The sequence below is a fragment of the Oncorhynchus clarkii genome, chromosome 7, assembly GCF_045791955.1.
Source record: "Oncorhynchus clarkii lewisi isolate Uvic-CL-2024 chromosome 7, UVic_Ocla_1.0, whole genome shotgun sequence".
Classification (NCBI taxonomy): Eukaryota; Metazoa; Chordata; class Actinopteri; order Salmoniformes; family Salmonidae; genus Oncorhynchus; species Oncorhynchus clarkii.
Genome location: NC_092153.1, coordinates 81,695,514 through 81,717,257, shown reverse-complemented (window position 1 = coordinate 81,717,257; position 21,744 = coordinate 81,695,514). Strand labels below are relative to the sequence as shown.

Below are 21,744 nucleotides of genomic sequence, written 5' to 3'. Positions count from 1 at the left end.
TGTGACAATTATATATTTTAATATATTAAAACCTTCTCAGAAATATTCAAGGCTGACTCACAATGTTTAGATTTGTCAGGACCATTGGTCTGAGATACGAATAATCGTTTGAAGATGTAATCTGGAGACAGGAGAAGCATTTCTTTGTTGCAAAGAGTTGCCGCTGACTTACAACTGCAGGTGAAATATTCCGTGTTCTGAACAAGTACATAATGGGACATGGATAATGATTGGACCGTTGTATCAGGATCTGTAGGCCTACCAATGAGACTTCTGCTCAACCTATCCATGCAGGGACGCACACGCAAGTTACATTTTCCAAGAAAATGCTAAAATTGCAGATTTCAAGAAAAAGCTGGGTGTCTGGAAAGATAGAGTTTCAAATAACAGCTGTCCGCCAACATTGTCCTGTGTGATATGTCAGATTTGGATCAGCAATGGTGCTATGAAGCCAACAAAAATGTGCAGACATTTAGAAACAAAACATCCACATTTAAAGGATAAACCAGATGATTTTTGACCATGCCGATTTCAAGAAAAACATGGGCATCTGGAGAGACCAAGTGGATAGAGGCATTTTGTATATATTCCCCCTATTCTCAGCTTTGGCTGACGAGGTTGATGTAGACATGTATCACATCTGAGAAAAACTCTGCTCCAGTTCGAGGATTACTTCCCCTCACAATCTGATCCAAGCCCGGGAAATCAGTGGATGCGTGCATTTTTGTTTTAGATTCCGTCTCTCACAGTTGAAGTGTACCTATGATAGAAATTACAGACCTCTACATGCTTTGTAAGTAGGAAAACCTACACGCAAGAGGCAGGAGCGCTCCACAACCTGTTGCGTGTCTCATATGCTTCACCATTGATTTCTTAAATGGAAGGCCTTTAAATAATAATAATAAATAATATAATAATAATAAATAAATAAACTTTTTTTTTTCTTCTTCGGCTACCTTTTGACTGATTTAGAATGTTGTTTACTGTTGTTTTATTTAACTAGGAAACTCAGTTTTAAGAACTATTTACTATTTACAATGACAGCCCACTTCGACAACAGCACATCAACAACAACACATCAACAGCACATCGACAACACCACATCAACAACAGCACATCAACAACAACACATCAACAGCACATCGACAACACCACATCAACAACAGCACATCAACAACAACACATCAACAGCACATCGACAACACCACATCAACAACAGCACATCAACAGCACATCAACAACACATCAACAGCACATCATTAGCACATCAACAACAACACATCAACAGCACATCGACAACACCACATCAACAACAGCACATCAACAGCACATCAACAACAGCACATCAACAACAGAACATCAACAACAGCACATCAACAACAGCACATCAACAACAGCACATCAACAATAGCACTTCATCAATAGCACATCATCAACAGCACATCAACAACAGCACATCATCAACAGCACATCAACAACAGCACATCAACAACAGCACTTCGACAACACGTCAACTACAGCATTTCAACAACAGCATTTCAACTACAGCATTTCAACAACAGCATTTCAACAACATGCCTATATATTTAGCATTTAGGCTGTTTAAATGAAATGTTTTAAAATGATTAGAATTAAATAATAATTAAATGAAAAATGCCTTTGAATTCACTTTTAGAAACACAGGTTTGACCAGTCTTTGGTTTGAGTTGAGCTATGCATGCCTAGTTTGTTAATTTAGCCTAGCAGATGCTCTTACAATCCAATGCCCTAATCACAATCAACACAAATCTATTTTGTAACAACAATGTCATAGAATAAAATGTAATAAATTAGGAAAGTTTCCCAAATATAAAAAAGTTACAAGTGCATACCTGATGATATGTGACTGCTTTGTTAAAAACTTTTTCAGGATCGGTGGGTCCCCCTGCAGCACGGTTGAGCTAACGTAGGCTAATGCGATTAGCATGAGGTTGTAAGTAACAAATACATTTCCCAGGACATAGACATATCTGATATTGGCAGAAAGTGTAAATTCTTGTTAGTCTAACTGCACTGTCCAATTTACAGTAGCTATTACAGTGAAAAAATACCATGCTATTGTTTGAGGAGAGTGCACAGTTTTGAACATGTAAAAGTTATTAATAAACAAATTAGGCACATTTGGGCAGTCTTGATACAACATTTTGAACAGAATTGCAATGGTTTATTGGATCAGTCTACAACTTTGCACATACACTGCTGCCATTTGTGTTATCTTTTACCAGATCTAATGTGTTATATTCTCCTATATTCCTTCACATTTCCACAAACGTCAAAGTGTTTCCTTTCAAATGGCACTAAGAAAATACATATCCATGCTTCAGGGCCTGAGCTACAGGCAGTTTGATTTGTGTATGTAATTTTAGCCAAAAATTGAAGAAAAGGGGACAATCCTTATTTAACAACAAATTGCTTTTTATATAACGAATGGCTTGTTAAACAACGAATGGCTCATTGACGATCAGATACTTCTGTTGTAACTGGGTCTGTCGCGCTCAATTTCTATATTTGATAGACAACTTAGTACTTAGACTATCCTCTTAAAAAACAAAACAATAACCAAAAACGTCTCTGGGGCTGCATGCACGCAGTAAAAAAAAAAAAAACTGCATATCCAAGGAAGCCACAATTGTGGATTCCTAAGCACTTTTCTACAGGAGCTGAAAAAGAGTTGTTTTCACCACTCCCTCTCCTCTCTGCCCCCAAGTGTTGTACGCGTGAGGGTAAACGGTAGGAATGTTCTCTGCTCTCCACTTTCTGTTTTCATTGTTATTTGGGTTATAGGGAAGGGCCACTTGTTTTTTTTTTCACTCATTCAGGGAGATAAAATATATTTTACTGTAGGGAGGGCCATCAATTTTCATTTCAGAAAAATCAGATTTTTTTTCCAGGTATGCCTCATTATCAATAATGTACAGTCCCCAATGACAAGTTGAATGTCACTATATAACACTCAATCACTCACACACTTGTATGAGACCAAAACTCTTATTTCCCCCCCAGTGCATGACATTCCTCTAGCCCAGGCACAAGACATGTCTGAGAGAGATGGTGCCTGTAGTTGTTCATCCAACAATAACACGGTTCTGTTCTGTGTGACAGAGTGCTTCAGTTCAGGTGGGTACTTGTCCTGGCTCGGGTGGTACTGTACTAGAAGACAGGCGTATTGTCCTGTCTCTTTACCTGACAACACTACTCTATCAGGGTGGACTTATTAGCCTACATGCCTCTGATAGAGTTAAGCTGTCCAGTCAGACTCCTTTTGATTGGTACACTCTGGACAGGTTGGCACTAGTATGGCGATACTCTGAAGCACCATGGCAAGGAAACAGATTGAGGAAAACAGTTGTAAACTTGGAAAAAAAGTCACTCACAAACACTCACATTTATTTTATTTTCTATTAACCACAATATGTTACATGAAATCAGGGATTTTTCTTATTTTTTTTGTATTAAGCAAAGGGGGGGGGGGGGTATTTATTTCCTTGTCTTAAAAAAAAAAAATCATGCAATACCAAACCATCCCACAATACTGAAGTAGGAGCTAAAGGTTCATGGTCACCCAAACTATCTGCCACACTCCTTCCAGAACATACACTGTAGCCACTACCTCAGTGTGGTGGACACACAAAAATCAGGCCCATTCCTCTTAGCAGTAATAGCAGTACTGTTACCACAGCAGTAGTAGCAGATGGCGCTGATGGAGATGGCAGCATCGCTTCAAGTCCTTAGGAAACTGTGCAGTGTTTTGTTTTTTTAATGTATTGTTACTTCTTACATTGTTAGCCCAGAAAACCTTAAGTGTTATTACATACAGGCGGGAAGAACTATTGGATATCAGTGAGACGTCAACTTCCAGCACAACCAGCACTAAGACCAGGAATACAACTTTCCCAGCTCCAATTTGAGCTGACTTAAGAGGCCGACCCAAAACAACACCGCCGGAAGAGAGGGTGCCGGAGCGAACTGGAAACCATATATCCTGAGGCTGCATTTATTGTAGCTCGGGATTATAACAAAGCTAATCTGAGAACAAGGCCAACTAAATTCTATCAGCATATTGATTGCAGTACACGAGCAAGTAACACACTTGACAAACTCAACCACTGCTACTCTAACTTCCGCGATGCATACAAGGCCCTCCCCCGCCCTCCTTTTGGTAAATCTGACCATGACTCCATCTTGTTTCTCCCCTCCTATAGGCAGAAACTAAAACAGGAAGCGTCCGTGCTTAGGTCTATCCAATGCTGGTCTGACCAATTGGATTTCACGCTTCGATCACGTGGACTGGGATATGTTTCGAATAGCTTCAGACAATAACATTTACTTCAGAAAACAGCAAAGGGAGCACCCCCCCCTAAGCACATCGATGGGACAGCAGTGGAGAAGGTGGAAAGTGTTAAGTTCCTCTGTGATCATATCACCGACAAACTGAAATGGTCCACGCACACAGACAGTGTGGTGAAGAAGGCGCAACTGCGCCTCTTCAACCTCAGGTGGCTGAAAAAATGTGGCTTGTCACCAAAAAAAACTCACTAACTTTTACAGATACACAATTGAGAGCATCGTGTCAGGCTGTATCACTACGTGGTATGGCAACTGCACCTCCCACAACTGCAGCGCTCTCCAGAGGGTGGTGTGGTCTGCACAATGCATCACCGGGGGCAAACTACTTGCCCTCAGGACACCTACTACACCTGACGTCACAGGTAGACAAAAATCCCAAAGGACAATAACCATGTAATGATGTTTGCTGAGAATTGGGAAGAAAGTACAGGGAGTGAATAATTTAATAAATGAACTAAACATAATACAAAACAAGAAACACAAACAATGCACAGACAGGAAACTGAAACATAAACAGCAACGCCTGGGGAAGAAACCAAAGGAAGTGTCATATATACATATATATATATATATATATGTGACATATATATCATATATATGTATATATATGTAAGGTGCCTTGCGAAAGTATTCGGCCCCCTTGAACTTTGCGACCTTTTGCCACATTTCAGGCTTCAAACATAAAGATATAAAACTGTATTTTTTTGTGAAGAATCAACAACAAGTGGGACACAATCATGAAGTGGAACGACATTTATTGGATATTTCAAACTTTTTTAACAAATCAAAAACTGAAAAATTGAGCGTGCAAAATTATTCAGCCCCTTTACTTTAAGTGCAGCAAACTCTCTCCAGAAGTTCAGTGAGGATCTCTGAATGATCCAATGTTGACCTAAATGACTAATGATGATAAATACAATCCACCTGTGTGTAATCAAGTCTCCGTATAAATGCACCTGCACTGTGATAGTCTCAGAGGTCCGTTAAAAGCGCAGAGAGCATCATGAAGAACAAGGAACACACCAGGCAGGTCCGAGATACTGTTGTGAAGAAGTTTAAAGCCGGATTTGGATACAAAAAAAATCCCCAAGATTTAAACATCCCAAGGAGCACTGTGCAAGCGATAATATTGAAATGGAAGGAGTATCAGACCACTGCAAATCTACCAAGACCTGGCCGTCCCTCTAAACTTTCAGCTCATACAAGGAGAGGACTGATCAGAGATGCAGCCAAGAGGCCCATGATCACTCTGGATGAACTGCAGAGATCTACAGCTGAGGTGGGAGACTCTGTCCATAGGACAACAATCAGTCGTATATTGCACAAATCTGGCCTTTATGGAAGAGTGGCAAGAAGAAAGCCATTTCTTAAAGATATCCATAAAAAGTGTTGTTTAAAGTTTGCCACAAGCCACCTGGGAGACACACCAAACATGTGGAAGAAGGTGCTCTGGTCAGATGAAACCAAAATTGAACTTTTTGGGAACAATGCAAAACGTTATGTTTGGCGTAAAAGCAACATCCTGAACACACCATCCCCACTGTCAAACATGGTGGTGGCAGCATCATGGTTTGGGCCTGCTTTTCTTCAGCAGGGACAGGGAAGATGGTTAAAATTGATGGGAAGATGGATGGAGCCAAATACAGGACCATTCTGGAAGAAAACCTGATGGAGTCTGCAAAAGACCTGAGACTGGGACGGAGATTTGTCTTCCAACAAGACAATGATCCAAAACATAAAGCAAAATCTACATTGGAATGGTTCAAAAATAAACATATCCAGGTGTTAGAATGGCCAAGTCAAAGTCCAGACCTGAATCCAATCGAGAATCTGTGGAAAGAACTGAAAACTGCTGTTCACAAATGTTCTCCATCCAACCTCACTGAGGTCGAGCTGTTTTGCAAGGAGGAATGGGAAAAAATTTCAGTCTCTCGATGTGCAAAACTGATAGAGACATACCCCAAGCGACATACAGCTGTAATCGCAGCAAAAGGTGGCGCTACAAAGTATTAACTTAAGGGGGCTGAATAATTTTGCACTACCTGTTCACCCCGCTTCCATCCAGAAGGCGAGGTCAGTACAGGTGCATCATAGCTGGGACAGAGAGATTGAAAAACTTATATCTCAAAGCCATCAGATTGTTTAACAGCCACCACTAGAACAGAGAGGCAGCTGCCTACCTACAGACTTGATATCATTGACCACTTTAATAAATGGAACACTAGTCACCTTAATAATGTCACTTTAATAATGCCAATTTACACATCTCATATGTGTATACTGTATCCTTCACAATCTATTATTTGCTGTCTATAGCATCTTAGTCGCTCTCTCACTGCTCATCCATGTATTTTATACTTATGCGTATATTCTCATCCGTTTTCTTTACTAGATTGTGTGTATTAGGTTTTGTTGTGTAATTGTTAGATATTACCTGTTAGACACCACTGCACTGTCGGATCTAGAAGCACAAGCACTTCACCACACTAACAATAACATCTGTTAACCATGTGTATGTGAACAATACAATTCGATTTGACGATTTGATTTGTTAACATGTACCATAGCAGTAGTAGCAGCACTGTTACCATAGCAGTAGTAGCAGCACTGTTACCATAGCAGTAGTAGCAGCACTGTTACCATAGCAGTAGTAGCAGCACTGTTACCATAGCAGTAGTAGCAGCACTGTTACCATAGCAGTAGTAGCAGCACTGTTACCATAGCAGTAGTAGCAGCACTGTTACCATAGCAGTAGTAGCAGCACTGTTACCATAGCAGTAGTAGCAGCACTGTTACCATAGCAGTCCTCTGTTAACTCCTGCTCTCTTGACAATGTCTTTTTCGTTTGTGCTCTTATCATAGCAAAATACCAAAAGGAATTTCTGCACAAATGTCGATACTACATTTTACAAGGAATCTCTCTCTCATATAACCATATTATAGACACTCATTTTATGGCGATGTCTTCCATTCAGGATTCGTTCTTTCATTTGACCTAGTCCCTCCCCAGCCCTCTGACTGTGTACATATGGTTTTTAATTCGTTGACCTGTAGTAATGACCTAGAGCATGATGGGGTGACCGGGTGATTTGATGGTACTTTCGTCCAGAGACACTAGAACGGATGGGACTTTACATTTGACACATTTTAGTAATTGAGCATAGGCTCTTATCAACAGAGTGACTTACAGTCATCTGAAGATAGTTAGGTGGGACAACCACAGATCACGGTCATAACAGAAAGAGGAAGGAATTGTTCTCTCATTAAAGTCAGAGCTAGTAAGGGGAAAAGAGTCTAGGGCCACTGTTAATTCACAAAATTATTTATTTTATTATAAGGGAGCATCTCTCTCTCTCTCTCTCTCTCTCTTCCTCTCTCTCTCTTTCTCTCTATCTGCCTCTTTCTGTTTCTCTCCCCCTCTCTCTCTTTCTCTCTCTCTGCCTCTTTCTGTTTCTCTCCCCCTTCTCTCTCTTTCTCTCTCTCTGCCTCTTTCTGTTTCACTCCCCCCTCTCTCTGCCTCTTTCTGTTTCTCTCCCCCCTCTCTCTCTGCCTCTTTCTGTTTCTCTCCCCTCTCTCTCTTTCTCTCTCTCTGCCTCTTTCTGTTTCTCTCCCCCCTCTCTCTGCCTCTTTCTGTTTCTCTCCTCCCTCTCTCTCTGTCTCTCTCACTCTTCCTCTCTCTCTCTTCCTCTCTCTCTGTCTCTTTCTGTTTCTCTCCCCCCTCTCTCTGCCTCTTTCTGTTTCTCTCCCCCCTCTCTCTGTCTCTCTCCTTCCCGCATCTCTCAATTGCCTTTTTCTCTGTCTGGGAGCTGAGAGATTCGTCCTTCTGTGCGAGTTTCCTCTCTCTGGCCCAGCAGGTGATATCGGGATAGTGGGGCCTTAAGATGTAACTGTGTCTTCGTGTGATCTGATAAGTTGGGCTCAGTAGCGGCCCTCTGTGTCCGTCCCTCCATCCTTATTCTATGGCAGATTTCTCTGGCCCCTGCAGAGTGATAACAGGAGAGTAAGGGCCCTGAGCGCTAAGCAGTGACTGAGTCTTCTTTTATTCGGTTGGGTTTGTCTCAGTAGGAGCAGTGGCAGTACATGTCCCCTGAGCTCTGTATTCTATTCAACTCATCATCTTTCTCTAGCCAAAAGGGAACTTCAAACTCGCAAAAAAAAGTTTCAGCCTTGGAAAATGTCTAGCATCCCTCTGTGTCCGTCCCTCCCAATTACACTAACAGCCATAGCAGATATGAAAGGGCAAGAAGATGTGTATATTTGTAACTGATGATACTGTTGTTGTTTTTTAATTGCATTGAGTATAGTCTGTAAGTCTTGCCCACCTGCTTTCCAGCTGTCAATCATTTTGTATGGATGTAATGTTTTGTCCCGCTGGAGCAGCCTATGACTTTTAATGATCTAATCTAATCCATCCAATCAACATCATAGTTTTAGAATACTTCCTGTATATTGGAATTTGGCTGTGACAATGGCGCCAAATAAAGATTTGTTGACTTGCAAGAATTAAAGTTGCAATATGCAGTGATGGAAAAAGTACCTAAATGTCATACTGGAGTAAATGGTAAAAATACCTTATCAGAAAATGACTCTAGTATATGTTCAAGTCACCCAGTAAAATACAACTTGAGTAAAAGTCTAAAAGTATTTGGTTTTAAATAAACTCAATTATCCAAAGTAAATGTAATTGCTAAAATATACTTACTGTAAGTATCAAAAGTAAAAGTATAAATTATTTCAAATTCCTTACATTAAGCAAACCAGATGGCACCATTTTCTTGTTTATTTTTTAAATGTATGGATAGCCAGGGGCACACCCCAACACTCGGACATCATCTACAAATGAAGCATGTGTATTTAGTTAGTCCGCCAGATCAGGGGCAGTATGGATGACCAGGGATGTTCTCTGTTTAGTTAGTCCGCCAGATCAGGGGCAGTATGGATGACCAGGGATGTTTTCTTGATAAGTGCGTGAATTGAAAAAAAAAAGATGTCCTGCTAAGCATTCGAGTACTTTTGGTTGTCAGGGAATAATTAATAATTTTCTGCAGTCAATTACCAAAAGCGCCCTCTTTGGCCACATGGGTACGGGGCTCCTAACCTATTGTGCTATTGTGCTATTGTGCTATTGTGCTATTATACTATTGTGCTAACCAATTGTGCTAATATGAACAGTGATTACTCATCTCTAACTGAATGAAGATTCTTTCTTTAACGAGTCGGATGCGAAGGATTTCCTGCTGATACCGGACCAGGCCCAAATCCTCGTCATTCTGATGAAGAAAAGCCGCCCACACAGGCGAAGCAGATTCGGGTGCCTTGTGAGAATTATTTGGCGAGCGGGTAACCCGCATCTACCATCCGTCCTATTGGCCAACGTGCAATCATTGGAGAATAAAATGGATGAGCTCCTTTCGAGACTATCCTACCAAAGGGACTTTAAAAACTGTAATATTTCACCGAGTCGTGGCTGAATGATGACATGAATAATACACAGATGGCTGGGATTCGGCAAGACAGCACAGCTTCCAAGAAAGAGATACTTGTTTCTGGTTTAATGGTTTGTTCTGAGCAGTAGGTGTGGCTTCCACTGAATTTGAAACTTGGCTTTTGGCCTGGATCTGAGAGTGATCCATAAAATCAGTGTCTGGCCAGCAGAGGGCATCAGAATCCATTCGAGGAAATGAGGCAAGGGGTGGTGGTCTGTATATATTTGTCAATAACAGCTGTTGCACGAAATCGAACCTCTTAGGGCTATGCGTCTCGCTAGCGGGACAACCTCCGGTGATCCTGGAGGGCGCGCAATTCAAATAAATAATCATGAAGATTATGGATATTAAACATTTAGGTACATACAAGTGTCTTATATGGGTTGAAATCTTAAATTCTTGTTAATCTAACTGCACTGTCCAAGTTACAGTGGCTATTACAGCAAAAGCATGCCATGTTTGATGTGACCTTTAAACAGGTCAACATTCACAAGGCTGTGGGGCCAGATGGATTACCAGGACGTGTAATCCGAGCATGCGCTGACCAACTGGCAAGTATCTTCACTGAAATGTTCAACCTGTCCTGATTAAGTCTGTAATACCAACAGGTTTCAAGCAGACCACCATAGTCCGTGTGCCCAAGAACACAAAGGTAACTTGCCTAAATGACTACCGACACTTAGTGACACATAGCACTCACGTCTGTAGCCATGAAGTGGATTTAGGGGGCGCTATTTTAATTTTTGGATGAAAAACGTTCCCGTTTTAAACAAGATATTTTGTAATGAAAAGATGCTCGACTATGCATATAATTGACAGCTTTGGAAAGAAGACACTCTGACATTTCCAAAACTGCAAAGATATTGTCTGTGAGTGCCACAGAACTGATGTTACAGGCGAAACCCAGATAAAAATCCAACCAGGAAGTGTCGCATTTTTTGAAACCGCCTCATGCCAATGACTCCTTATATGGCTGTGAATGAGCTACGAATGAGCTTACGTTTTCCACGTTTTCCCCAAGATGTCTACAGCATTGTGACGTCATTTTAGGCGTTTCCCTTGAAGAATGGCTTTAAAGGACCATATATGGCATGTGGTCACATGGTGTCTCCCGCAGAAAACCTTGAGTAAAATACTGAGGTAGCCATTTTTCCAATTGCTTCTTATGAGAAACCAACTGCCTCGACGGATATATTATCGAATATATTTGTTAAAAACACCTTGAGGATGGTTCCTAAACAACGTTTGCCGTGTTTCTGTCGATATTATGTAGCTAATTTTGAAAAAAGTTTGGCTTTATAGTTGTAGCATTTTTCGGTTGTTTTCTCATCCAAGCATGTTGAAGAAACCGGAGCTTTTTCGCCTACAAAAATAATAATTTTGGAAAAAAGGAACATTTGCTATCTAACTGGGAGTCTCCTGAGTGAAAGCATCTGAAGTTCTTCAAAGGTAAACGATTTAATTTGGTTGCTTTTCTTATTTTTGTGAAAATGTTGCCTACTGCCAGCAGAGCCTAGCATAGCATTATGCCATGATAAACTTACACAAATGCTTGTCTAGCGTTGGCTGTAACGCATATTTTGAAAATCAGAGATGACAGTGTTGTTAACAAAATGCTAAGCTTGTGTTTGAATATATTTATTTCATTTAATTTGCGATTTTCATGAATAGGAAAAGTTTCTAGGGGTATTTATGTCCGTTGCGTTATGCTAATGCATTTGAGGCTATGATTACGCTCCCGGATACAGGTTTGCTCGTCGCAACTAGTTAAAAAGGCTGCTCACTTCTACACCATCATCCCAGAATTCGCATACTGCCCAAACAGATCCACAGATTACGTAAACTCTATTGCACTCCCCACTGCGTTGTCCCACTTGGATAAGAGTAACACCTACGTGATAATGCTGTTCATTGACTACAGCTCAGCGTTCAACACCATAGTACCTTCAAAGCTCATCACTAAGCTGCACCTGGGTCCTCGACTTCCTGACGGGCCGCCCCCAGGTTGCAAGGATAGGCGACAACACATATGCCACCCTGATCCTCAAAACGGGACCCCTCAGGGGTGCGTGCTCCGTCCCCTCCTGTACTCACTGTTCACCCATGACCGCGTGGCCAAGCACGACAACACCATCATTAAGTTTGCTGATGACACAACAGTGATAGGCGTGATCACAGACAATGATGAGACAGCCTGTAGGGAGGAGGTCAGAGATCTGGCAGTGTGGTGCCAGGACAACAACCTCTCCCTCAACGTGATCAAGATAAAGGAGATGATCGGGGACTACCGGAAAATGAGGGCCGAACAAACCCCCATTCTGATCAACAGGGCTGTAGTGGTGTAGGTCGAGAGCTTCCAGTTCCTTGGTGTCCATATCACCAACAAACTATCATGGTCCAAACACACCAAGACAGTCGTGAAGAGTCTTAAAGAGCCACTGGGCTCCTGATTGGCACAGTGGTCTAAGACACTGCAGCTCAGTGCTAGAGGCATCACTACAGAACCTGGTTCAATTCCAGGCCATTTCACAACCAGCTGTAATAGGGCTGCAAAATTGGCCAGCGTCATCTGGGTTTGACCCGAGTAGGCCGACATTGTAAATAGTAATTTGTTCTTAACTCACTAGTTAAAATAAAATATTAAAACAACATAGTGACTCTGGCATTTTACATTTTACTCATCTGAGCTTTCCACTTCTCATCTCTGCTTAAGAAACTAATTACTGCAGCATTTTCAAGATCATTGAGAACAACCCTTCATATGGTCTTCAAGAGATATCTCCTTTTGATCAACATAGTCTCTTTAGCTCTCTGTTTCTAGGGAACCTTTGTAATCATTCTCCAGAGATCATTCTCCCGATGTCATTCTCCCGAGGTCATTCTCCCGAGGTCATTCTCCCGAGGTCATTCTCCAGAGATCATTCTCCAGAGATGCCACTTTTGCAGTAAGAAGAAGCTAACCGTGCTTTTAGACTCTTATCAAACTCGAAATCCATTACTTCTTATATTCAGGTCTTACTAAAATTGGTTCTATTCTAAGAAACTGAACTATACTACCAGTATAATGATTAATGATACAGTTTTATGATATTTCCATAAACCTGAAACTGAACTCAGCACATAGATGAAGGACTTTTGGGGGGGGGGGGGGGGGGGTTTCCATTATTCAGTGTTTTGCTGTTCAGTCCATAATATCCTTCCATTTAATGTGCTTTAGTGCTTTGAAGTTAAACAGTGTTGTTGTTGTTTAAACGTCTTATCATCGTAGTTAGTTGATGATTATCTTTCTATAATTACTTCAAGCACTTGTGACGTTCACAGCAAGAGCTGCTGCCTCTGGGAGATTAGTCAGCAAAACAGACTGGGGATGATTCCCAAATGGCCCATAATTCTCTGGTCAAAAAGTAGGGCACCATGTAGGAAACAGGGTGCCATTTGGGAACGCAGGCTGGCTCAATACAGGCAGAACAGAAAGTGTTTGCATATTCGATTAACTAGGATGTGATTACTAGTTGAGGAGGGAAGAGTCCACACAGCTTGGATGGATGGATGGATGTGTCTGTCCGTCTGTCCGTCTGTCTGTCTGTCTGTCTGTCTGTCTGTCTGTCTGTCTGTCTGTCTGTCTGTCTGTCTGTCTGTCTGTCTGTCTGTCTGTCTGTCTGTCTGTCTGTCTGCCTGTCTGCCTGTCTGTCTGTCTGTCTGTCTGTCTGTCTGCCTGTCTGTCTGTCTGTCTGTCTGTCTGTCTGTCTGTCTGTCTGTCTGTCTGTCTGTCTGTATACCACCTTATCTTGTCACAACACAACTGATTGGTTCAAATGCATTAAGAAGTAAATACATATATATATATATATAGAGAGAGATATATTTCCTGTCCACACAGCTTGGATGTCTGTCTGTCTGTCTGTCTGTCTGTCTGTCTGTCTGTCTGTCTGTCTGTCTGTCTGTCTGTCTGTCTGTCTGTCTGTCTGCTTTCATATATTTCTTATATATAGAACACTTCAAAACCTTGTTTCTTTCTGTGTTGCCAGTTAGGAATGTGTTATTCAATGTGTTTCTTTCTGTGTTGCCATTTAAGAATGTGTTATTCAATGTGTTTCTTTGGGCTACATTAGTAAAGTCCAAATGTAATATTTATATGTTTTTTATACCTAAAGGGGGTCCTTAAATTCAAAATAGCTAATAGGTTGACCATTTTAAAACAATTCTATATGCCAGCTTAGAATTTAAAAAAAATCATAATTACAGCTGCTTGTTGTTCCAGTTTGACCTCATCCTTTAGAATATACCCTTTAGCAGAATACCACTGGACCAGTGTAGGTGGGGGGAGAACGGATCACTGGACCAGTGTAGGTGGGGGGAGAACGGATCACTGGACCAGTGTAGGTGGGGGGAGAACGGATCACTGGACCAGTGTAGGTGGGGGGAGAACGGATCACTGGACCAGTGTAGGTGGGGGGAGAACGGATCACTGGACCAGTGTAGGTGGGGGGAGAACGGATCATTGGACCAGTGTAGGTGGGGGGAGAACGGATCGTAATAAGGTCCAGGATCTGAGAAAAAGGAACGGCCTGGAACACCTGGAAACCACGTGTTTGATGTATTTGATACCATTCCACTGATTCCACTCCAGACATTACCACGAGCCCGTTCTCCCCAATTTAAGGTGCAGTGGACACAGGGTAGCTAATGATAAAAACACATTTAAAGTGACAGCCTCTTCTGCAACTACAGACTTCCCCTTGTGTTCAGCAAAGTAGTACTTGATGGTATTAAAGCACAGTGAACTTGTGTGTGGTGTGTTCAGAAGTGTTGAGCTCCAGCTCCTACCCCGTCCCCAGTGAGGTGATGGTTTGTATGCCCTTCAGAGCACCATAAAGGAAATGTAGCCTGCTCTGCCCAGGTAAAACCTTGACAGAAAATAAAATCATTTGCATTGTCCTCTCCCTGGATTTAATGCATTCATACATCTTCGTAAACTTTCATTGTTGATGTGTTACATGCATAAGGCTCCCCGGAAGACGTAATGGCTGCACCAATAAATGTGCGTCTATAAGTTCCCCCCACCCCTCCCTTGAAGAAACCAGACTACTTCACATGCAGATGTGGAGGCCAGATTAGGGATATGGGGGTTGGATCAGCCAGGTGAAAGTGTGTGTGTGTGTGTGTGTGTGGGTGAGAGAGAGAGAGAGGTTGAATCAGGAGTGTGTGTGTGTGTGTGTGTGTGTGTGTGTGTGTGTGTGGGCTGGGGGGAGGGGGGGGGGGCATGTGTAGGTGTGCACATGCATAAACATGAAGACCAGTCGTCTTTAATTAGAACATCACAACATGCAGCACAACGATGTCTATAAACCCTGGATTGCTGATGCTATGTTTTGCCCAAGGAGAGACTTTGAAGCTTCCGGTCGGTCGGCCATATTGTCACTCCTCATTCACTCCATTGGAATGAATGGAAATCTACAGCATTTCAATTAAATGTTTTAAGGACTAAATTTAATTTTGTTTTAGTGGGGACAGTAACATTAATACTTTCAAAAATGTATAGGAAAATCTTTTTATATATTAGTTTAATTTTATGTTTAGTTCACATGATTTAACAGTATGCATAGAGGTGTCTGAATTAGAATACATGTGGCATAAACAACTGTAAACATTAATACATTCATTTCTATGGTTAAATCTTTTTTTTAAATGTATGGGAAAGCCAAGATGGAGGCACGGTGGATTCAAAAAAGTGCCCCCCTGGGGAGTCATCTAGTGTATATATAAATCATTGATGCATCGTTGAGGATATAGGGCACGTGTCAAACTCATTGCACAGAGGACCAAGTGTCAGCAGGTTTTCACTCTTCCCTTGTATTTAATTGATGAATTAAGGTCACTAATTACCCCTCACCTGGTTGTCTAGGTCTTAATTGAAACGTACAAAATAAAATACAGCACACACTAGGCCCTCCATGGAATGAGTTTGACACCCCTGCTATAACGGAAGAGCAAGGCTGCTTATAGTGTGATCAATCAAACATGCACTTATATTTAGTAAGCAGCCATTCTACAGGCTGAGAGTTAAAATACAAAATGCCAAAGGGCCAGCTTGTTGATATTGTTTGAAATTAAATTTATAAATTACATTACTTAAGCAAAAAGACCAATACTTACTACAAAATGTTTACTCAGATGAGGAGTCTGGAAAATTCTAACATGACTGTTCCCATGGAGAACCACAATACTGTTCCCATGGAGAACCACATTACTGTTCCCATGGAGAACCACAATACTGTTCCCATGGAGAACCACAATACTGTTCCCATGGAGAACCACAATACTGTTCCCATGGAGAACCACAATACTGTTCCCATGGAGAACCACAATACTGTTCCCATGGAGAACCACAATACTGTTCCCATGGAGAACCACAATACTGTTACCATGGAGAACCACATTACTGTTACCATGGAGAACCACATTACTGTTCCCATGGAGAACCACAATACTGTTCCCATGGAGAACCACATTACTGTTCCCATGGAGAACCAATGGGTTTAACAATACTGTTCCCATGGAGAACCACAATACTGTTCCCATGGAGAACCACAATACTGTTCCCATGGAGAACCACATTACTGTTGCCATGGAGAACCACAATACTGTTCCCATGGAGAACCACATTACTGTTCCCATGGAGAACCACAGTACTGTTCCCATGGAGAACCACATTACTGTTCCCATGGAGAACCACAATACTGTTCCCATGGAGAACCACAATACTGTTCCCATGGAGAACCAGTGGGTTTAACATTACTGTTCCCATGGAGAACCAGTAGGTTTAACAATACTGTTCCCATGGAGAACCACATTACTGTTCCCATGGAGAACCACAATACTGTTCCCATGGAGAACCAGTTGTTCTGGTGTCAGAGAAAGAAGAGTGGCCGTTGGTCTGACGCAGGTGTCTGTCTGGTCAACACCATACCAGGACATTATTAGAGGTGACTGCCTCTCTTGTCATTTCAGAGCAGTTTAGGCTGAGTCATCACACCGGGGTTAAAATACTATTCCAACAATTTCAAATACTTTAGCGGTGCTTGATTGAGCTTTCCCGTTGCCATGGAACCACAAAACCGGAACCACTAAACCAGTCCCACAAATTGCACACCTTGTCCACTGGAACTCCAGGCAGACGAAACAACATTTAAAAAAGTTTTAAATAGTATTTGAACCCAGGTCTGAGAGTCATCAGCACGAAGCTTCAGCAATAAACTCTGTTCACCTCCACTGACCTCCTTAGCTTCTGGTTTCTAATGAAATACGGTGTGGGATTAGGGGACCCAGTCTGTCTGTAGGCTACTTTCAATTATGACTGGAGTCTTCATTACACTGTAATGTGAGTGTCAGCCAGTGTCGTGGTACATGAGTCCAAAAGGGCACCTTATTCCCTAATTTGTTGCACTACTTTCGAACCAAGGTCCATAGGGCCCATAGGGCTGTAGTGCACTATATATAGGGAATAGGGTGTCATTTGGTGCACTACTTTCGAACCAAGGCCCATAGGGCTGTAGTGCACTATATAGGGAATAGGGTGTCATTTGGTGCACTACTTTTGAACCAAGGCCCATAGGGCTGTAGTGCACTATATAGTGAACTGCTTTTAACCAGAGCCTTATGTTAACTGGGTGCCATTTGGGATGCAGTCCAGTGGTGTTCTTTAATAAACATCTAACAACAACCCTCTCTGATGGATTCTATGGGATCCTAAAATACCACCCTATTGCCTTCTATAATTCCCTCTGGGCCTTGGTCCAAAGCAGTGTGCTGTATATGGGGTGGCAGGGTAGCCTAGTGGTTAGAGCGTAACCGGAAGGTCGCATGTTCAAATCCACGAGCTGACAAGGTACAAATCTGTCATTCTGCCCCTGAACAAGGCAGTTAACCCACTGTTCCTAGGCCGTCATTGGAAATAAGAATTTGTTCTTAACTGACTTGCCTAGTTAAATAAAGGTAAAAAATAATAAATAAATAAAACATGGATTACGGTTCCATATGGGTGGCATCTGTCTTTAGCTGTTTCAATGTTGTTAAATGACAGAGCAGAGGATGACCGTACCTAGAGCAAATTGGATTTCGTGCTACATTAAATACAGATTTAATGAATATATCCATTTGCTATATGAATAAAATATCCCGTATTTTGTCACGTCCTGATCTGTTTCACCTGTCTTTGTGATTGTCTCCACCCTCCTCCAGGAGTCGACCATCTTACCCATTATCCTCTGTGTACAGTGGCTTGCCAAAGTATTCACTCCCCTTGGCATTTTTCCTATTTTGTTGCCTTACAACCTGGAATTAATAAAGGATTATTTGTGGGTTTGTATCATTTGATGTACACAACATACATACCACTTTGAAAATACGAAATATATTTTTTTTATTGTGAAACAAACAAGAAATAAGACAAAAAAACAGAAAACTTGAGCGTGCATAACTATTCACCCCCCAAAGTCAATACTTTGTAGAGCCACCTTTTGTAGCAATTACAGCTGCAAGTCTCTTGGGGTACGTCTCTATAAGCTTGGCACATCTAGCCACTGGGATTTTTGCCCATTCTTCAAGGCTAAACTGCTCCAGCTCCTTCAAGTTGGATGGGTTCCACTGATGTACAGCAATTTTAAGTCACACCACAGATTCTCAATTGGATTGAAGTCTGGGCTTTGACTAGGCCATTCCAAGACATTTAAATATTTCCCCTTAAGATGGCCGCAAAAAAATCCCCTTTCGATATATCTGATGAACAACGGAAAGGGGCTCTCAAAAGGGTACATACTTCTTCTATTTGCGCTCGAAGCGGTCTCATTCAATGCAAAATGTACAAGGATTTGAACCCTAATTGTGTACGATGTAACCAGTCTCCTGCTAATCATGTAAACATGTTTTGGTGTTTCTCTTCTCTTGTTGGTTTCTGGAAAGACATCTTTAACACACTCTCAGAATTAAGCGGCAGACAGATCGAACCAGACCCTTTTATTGCACTATTTGGGTTTCCTTACCCACAATACAGCTGACCAAAATGAATAAGGATGTAATTGCCTTTGTCCCTTCGTTAGCGAGACAATTAAATGAACTTCGATGGAAATCCTTTGCACCCCCTTTCTCATGCTCTTTAGATTAAAGCTGTTATGAATTGCATAAAGTTGGAAATAAATAAACACACACTCAATGTGTCTGTAGACTAATTCTACGCAACGCGGGATCCTTTCTCCTTCTTTATGTTAAATGTCTATATTTCCCTGCAGTTCCAGAGTGATGTATATTTATATTGGTGATGTAAGAGGCCTGGTATGTGTATACGCGACATCTCAGATGTTAAGGTCTGTATTATCTGTACTAGTTGACATGTAACAACTGTATCAAAATAAAAAAAAATGATTGTCTTTTTATTTTTTATGTTTGTCTCTCTCTTTGTTTTGTTGTTGTCTTTGATGTGTTGTTTCATACTACTACCAAATAACTCAAGGAGGTGATGGAGTCCAGGTGAGTGTCATTATGCTCGTAATGCTGGTGACAGGTGTTCGCCCTAACGAGCAGCATGGTGACCTAGAGGCCCGAGAGGGAGCACACGTGACAGTACCCCCTCCCCGACTTGCGGCTTCTTCCGCAGAATGCCCGACCACTGAGGCGCAAAAACCTGACGAACTGGCTGAGGCGTGAGAGCCTGATGAGCCGGTTGAGACCTCCCCGGTTGCCTCGGTTGAAGCAAGGGAACCTGTTCACCAGCTGAGGCAAGGGAGCCTATCGAACCCGGTGAGATATGGAAAACTGTGGGGCCAGCTGAGGCAGCGGAACAGACGAATCGGCTGAGGCCTCCCAGGAAGTTCCGGATCGGACACCCGGACCGACCGACTTCACCTCCAACACCAAAACAAAACAAGAAATACAAAACAGCCGCACCGACATGAAACAGCAACAATGACGACTGGGGAAGAAACCGAAGGGAGTGACTTATAAAGGGCAGGTAATCAGGGAGGTGATGGAGTCCAGGTGAGTGTCATTATGCGCATCATGTTTGTGACAGGTGTGCGCCATGATGATCAGCCTGGTAACCTAGAGGCCAGAGAGGGAGCACACGTGACAGCATTTTTCCTATTTTGTTGCATTACAACCTGTAATTTAAAGGGATTTTTATTTAATGGACATACACAAAATAGTCACAAAATTGGTGAAGTGAAATGAAAAAAAGTATTTTTTTCAAATAATGCAAAAGAAAATAACACTCCACAGAGCTTGGCTTTACTGAAGAGTGTCCAGATAAAAGCCATTGCTTAAAGAAAAAAATAAGCAAACAAGTTTGCTGTTCACCAAAAGGCATTTGGGAGACTCCCCAAACATATGGAAGAATGGACTCTGGTCAGATGAGACTAAAATTGAGCTTTTTGGCCATCAAGGAAAACACTATGTCTGGCGCAAACCCAAAACTGTGCATCACCCCGAGAGTACCCTCCCCACAGTGAAACATGGTGGTGGCAGCATTATGCTGTGGGGATTTTTCATCGGGCAGGGACTGAGAAATTGATCAGAATTTAAGGAATGATGGGTACTGCTAAATACAGGGAAAATCTTGATGGAAACCTGTTTCAGTCTTCAAGAGATTTGAGACTGGCACGGAAGTTCACCTTCCAGCAGGACAATGACCCTAAGCATACTGCTAAAGCAACACTCGAGTGGTTTAAGAGGCATCAATTCACTTTTACTGAGATTCAGATCATACCCTGATAAGTGACTGAAGGATGTGAAAGTGGGCAGCAGGAACAGAAACGGAAAGGATGTGTGTAATAGTGATACATCATCTGCACATAAAGACCGTTTGTGTTCGTGTCCGTATCTGACTATACCTTTGATGAGGGGGTTGGAGCGAAGTCCTATTGCAAGGGGTTCTATGGCGAGGGCAAACAGTAAGGGACTTAAAGGCCAACCCTGGCATGTCGATCGTTGCAAAGGGAAGCAATCCGATTGAGTGTTATTAGTCCTGACAGAGGCTTGAGGGGATGAATACAGAAGTCTTATTCAAGTCATGAATTTGGAGCCAAAGCCGAATTTATTTAGAGTGTAAAAAAGGTATTTCCATTCCACCCGTTCAAGCGCTTTCTCCGCATCCAGAGATATAATGGCTTCAAAGGCAACGGTGACAGAGGGATTATATATAATATTAAATAATCGTTGAAGACTGAAGAATGAGTGTCTATTTTTAATTAAACCTGTTTGATAAGACGCGTTGCCAGAAGTTTGGCTAGAATTTTATAGTCAACATTTAGCAGGCTAATTGGACAGTATGATACACAGTTAAGAGGGCCTTCGTTTAAAAAAAAAAAGAATAAGATAAATGGTTGCCTAAGTGAGAGTCTGTGGGAGAGCACCATTTACATACGCTTCATTGTACATTTCAATTAGAATTGGAGAGAAACTTTTTACACAACTCTGCCGAGTGGCCGTCAGGCCCTGAGCTTCTCCTAGATTGAAGGGATTTGACAGCATTAGACAATTCTTCAACAGTGATCGGCTGCTGTAATTTTTTAAACAGACCCCGGCTGACAGAAGGCACAGCAAGTGGAAGAAATCATCCAATTCTACTGTGTCCACTTTACTTTCAGAAGTATATAGAGACTGGTACAATCTCTTGAACTCATCATTGATCCCCCTAGGGTCTAATGATATCCCAGACCATGTACGAATTTTAGGAATCTGGTGTGATGATGATAGTTGACGGAACTTGTGAGCTAATAATTTACTGGCTTCATTTCCTTGTTCATCGTAAAGTGCTCCTAGACTTGAGAAGCAGTTCAGTAACCTGGTCTGATAATAACGTGTCAAAGTCTGCTTCAAA

The 21,744-nt window shown here is 41.8% G+C and overlaps 1 protein-coding gene across 1 annotated transcript in view; it reads right to left on the bottom strand.

Annotated features, from left to right (window-relative positions):
• The window catches only part of LOC139412696 (sericin-2-like), a 34,805-nt gene extending 20,431 nt beyond the window's left edge, over nt 1-14,374 (bottom strand). The window contains exon 1 of the mRNA XM_071159357.1: nt 14,182-14,374. Within this exon, the coding sequence (XP_071015458.1) occupies nt 14,182-14,374 (193 nt within the window). The remainder of the gene's footprint in view (nt 1-14,181) is intronic.
• Nucleotides 14,375-21,744: the final 7,370 nt, after the last annotated feature.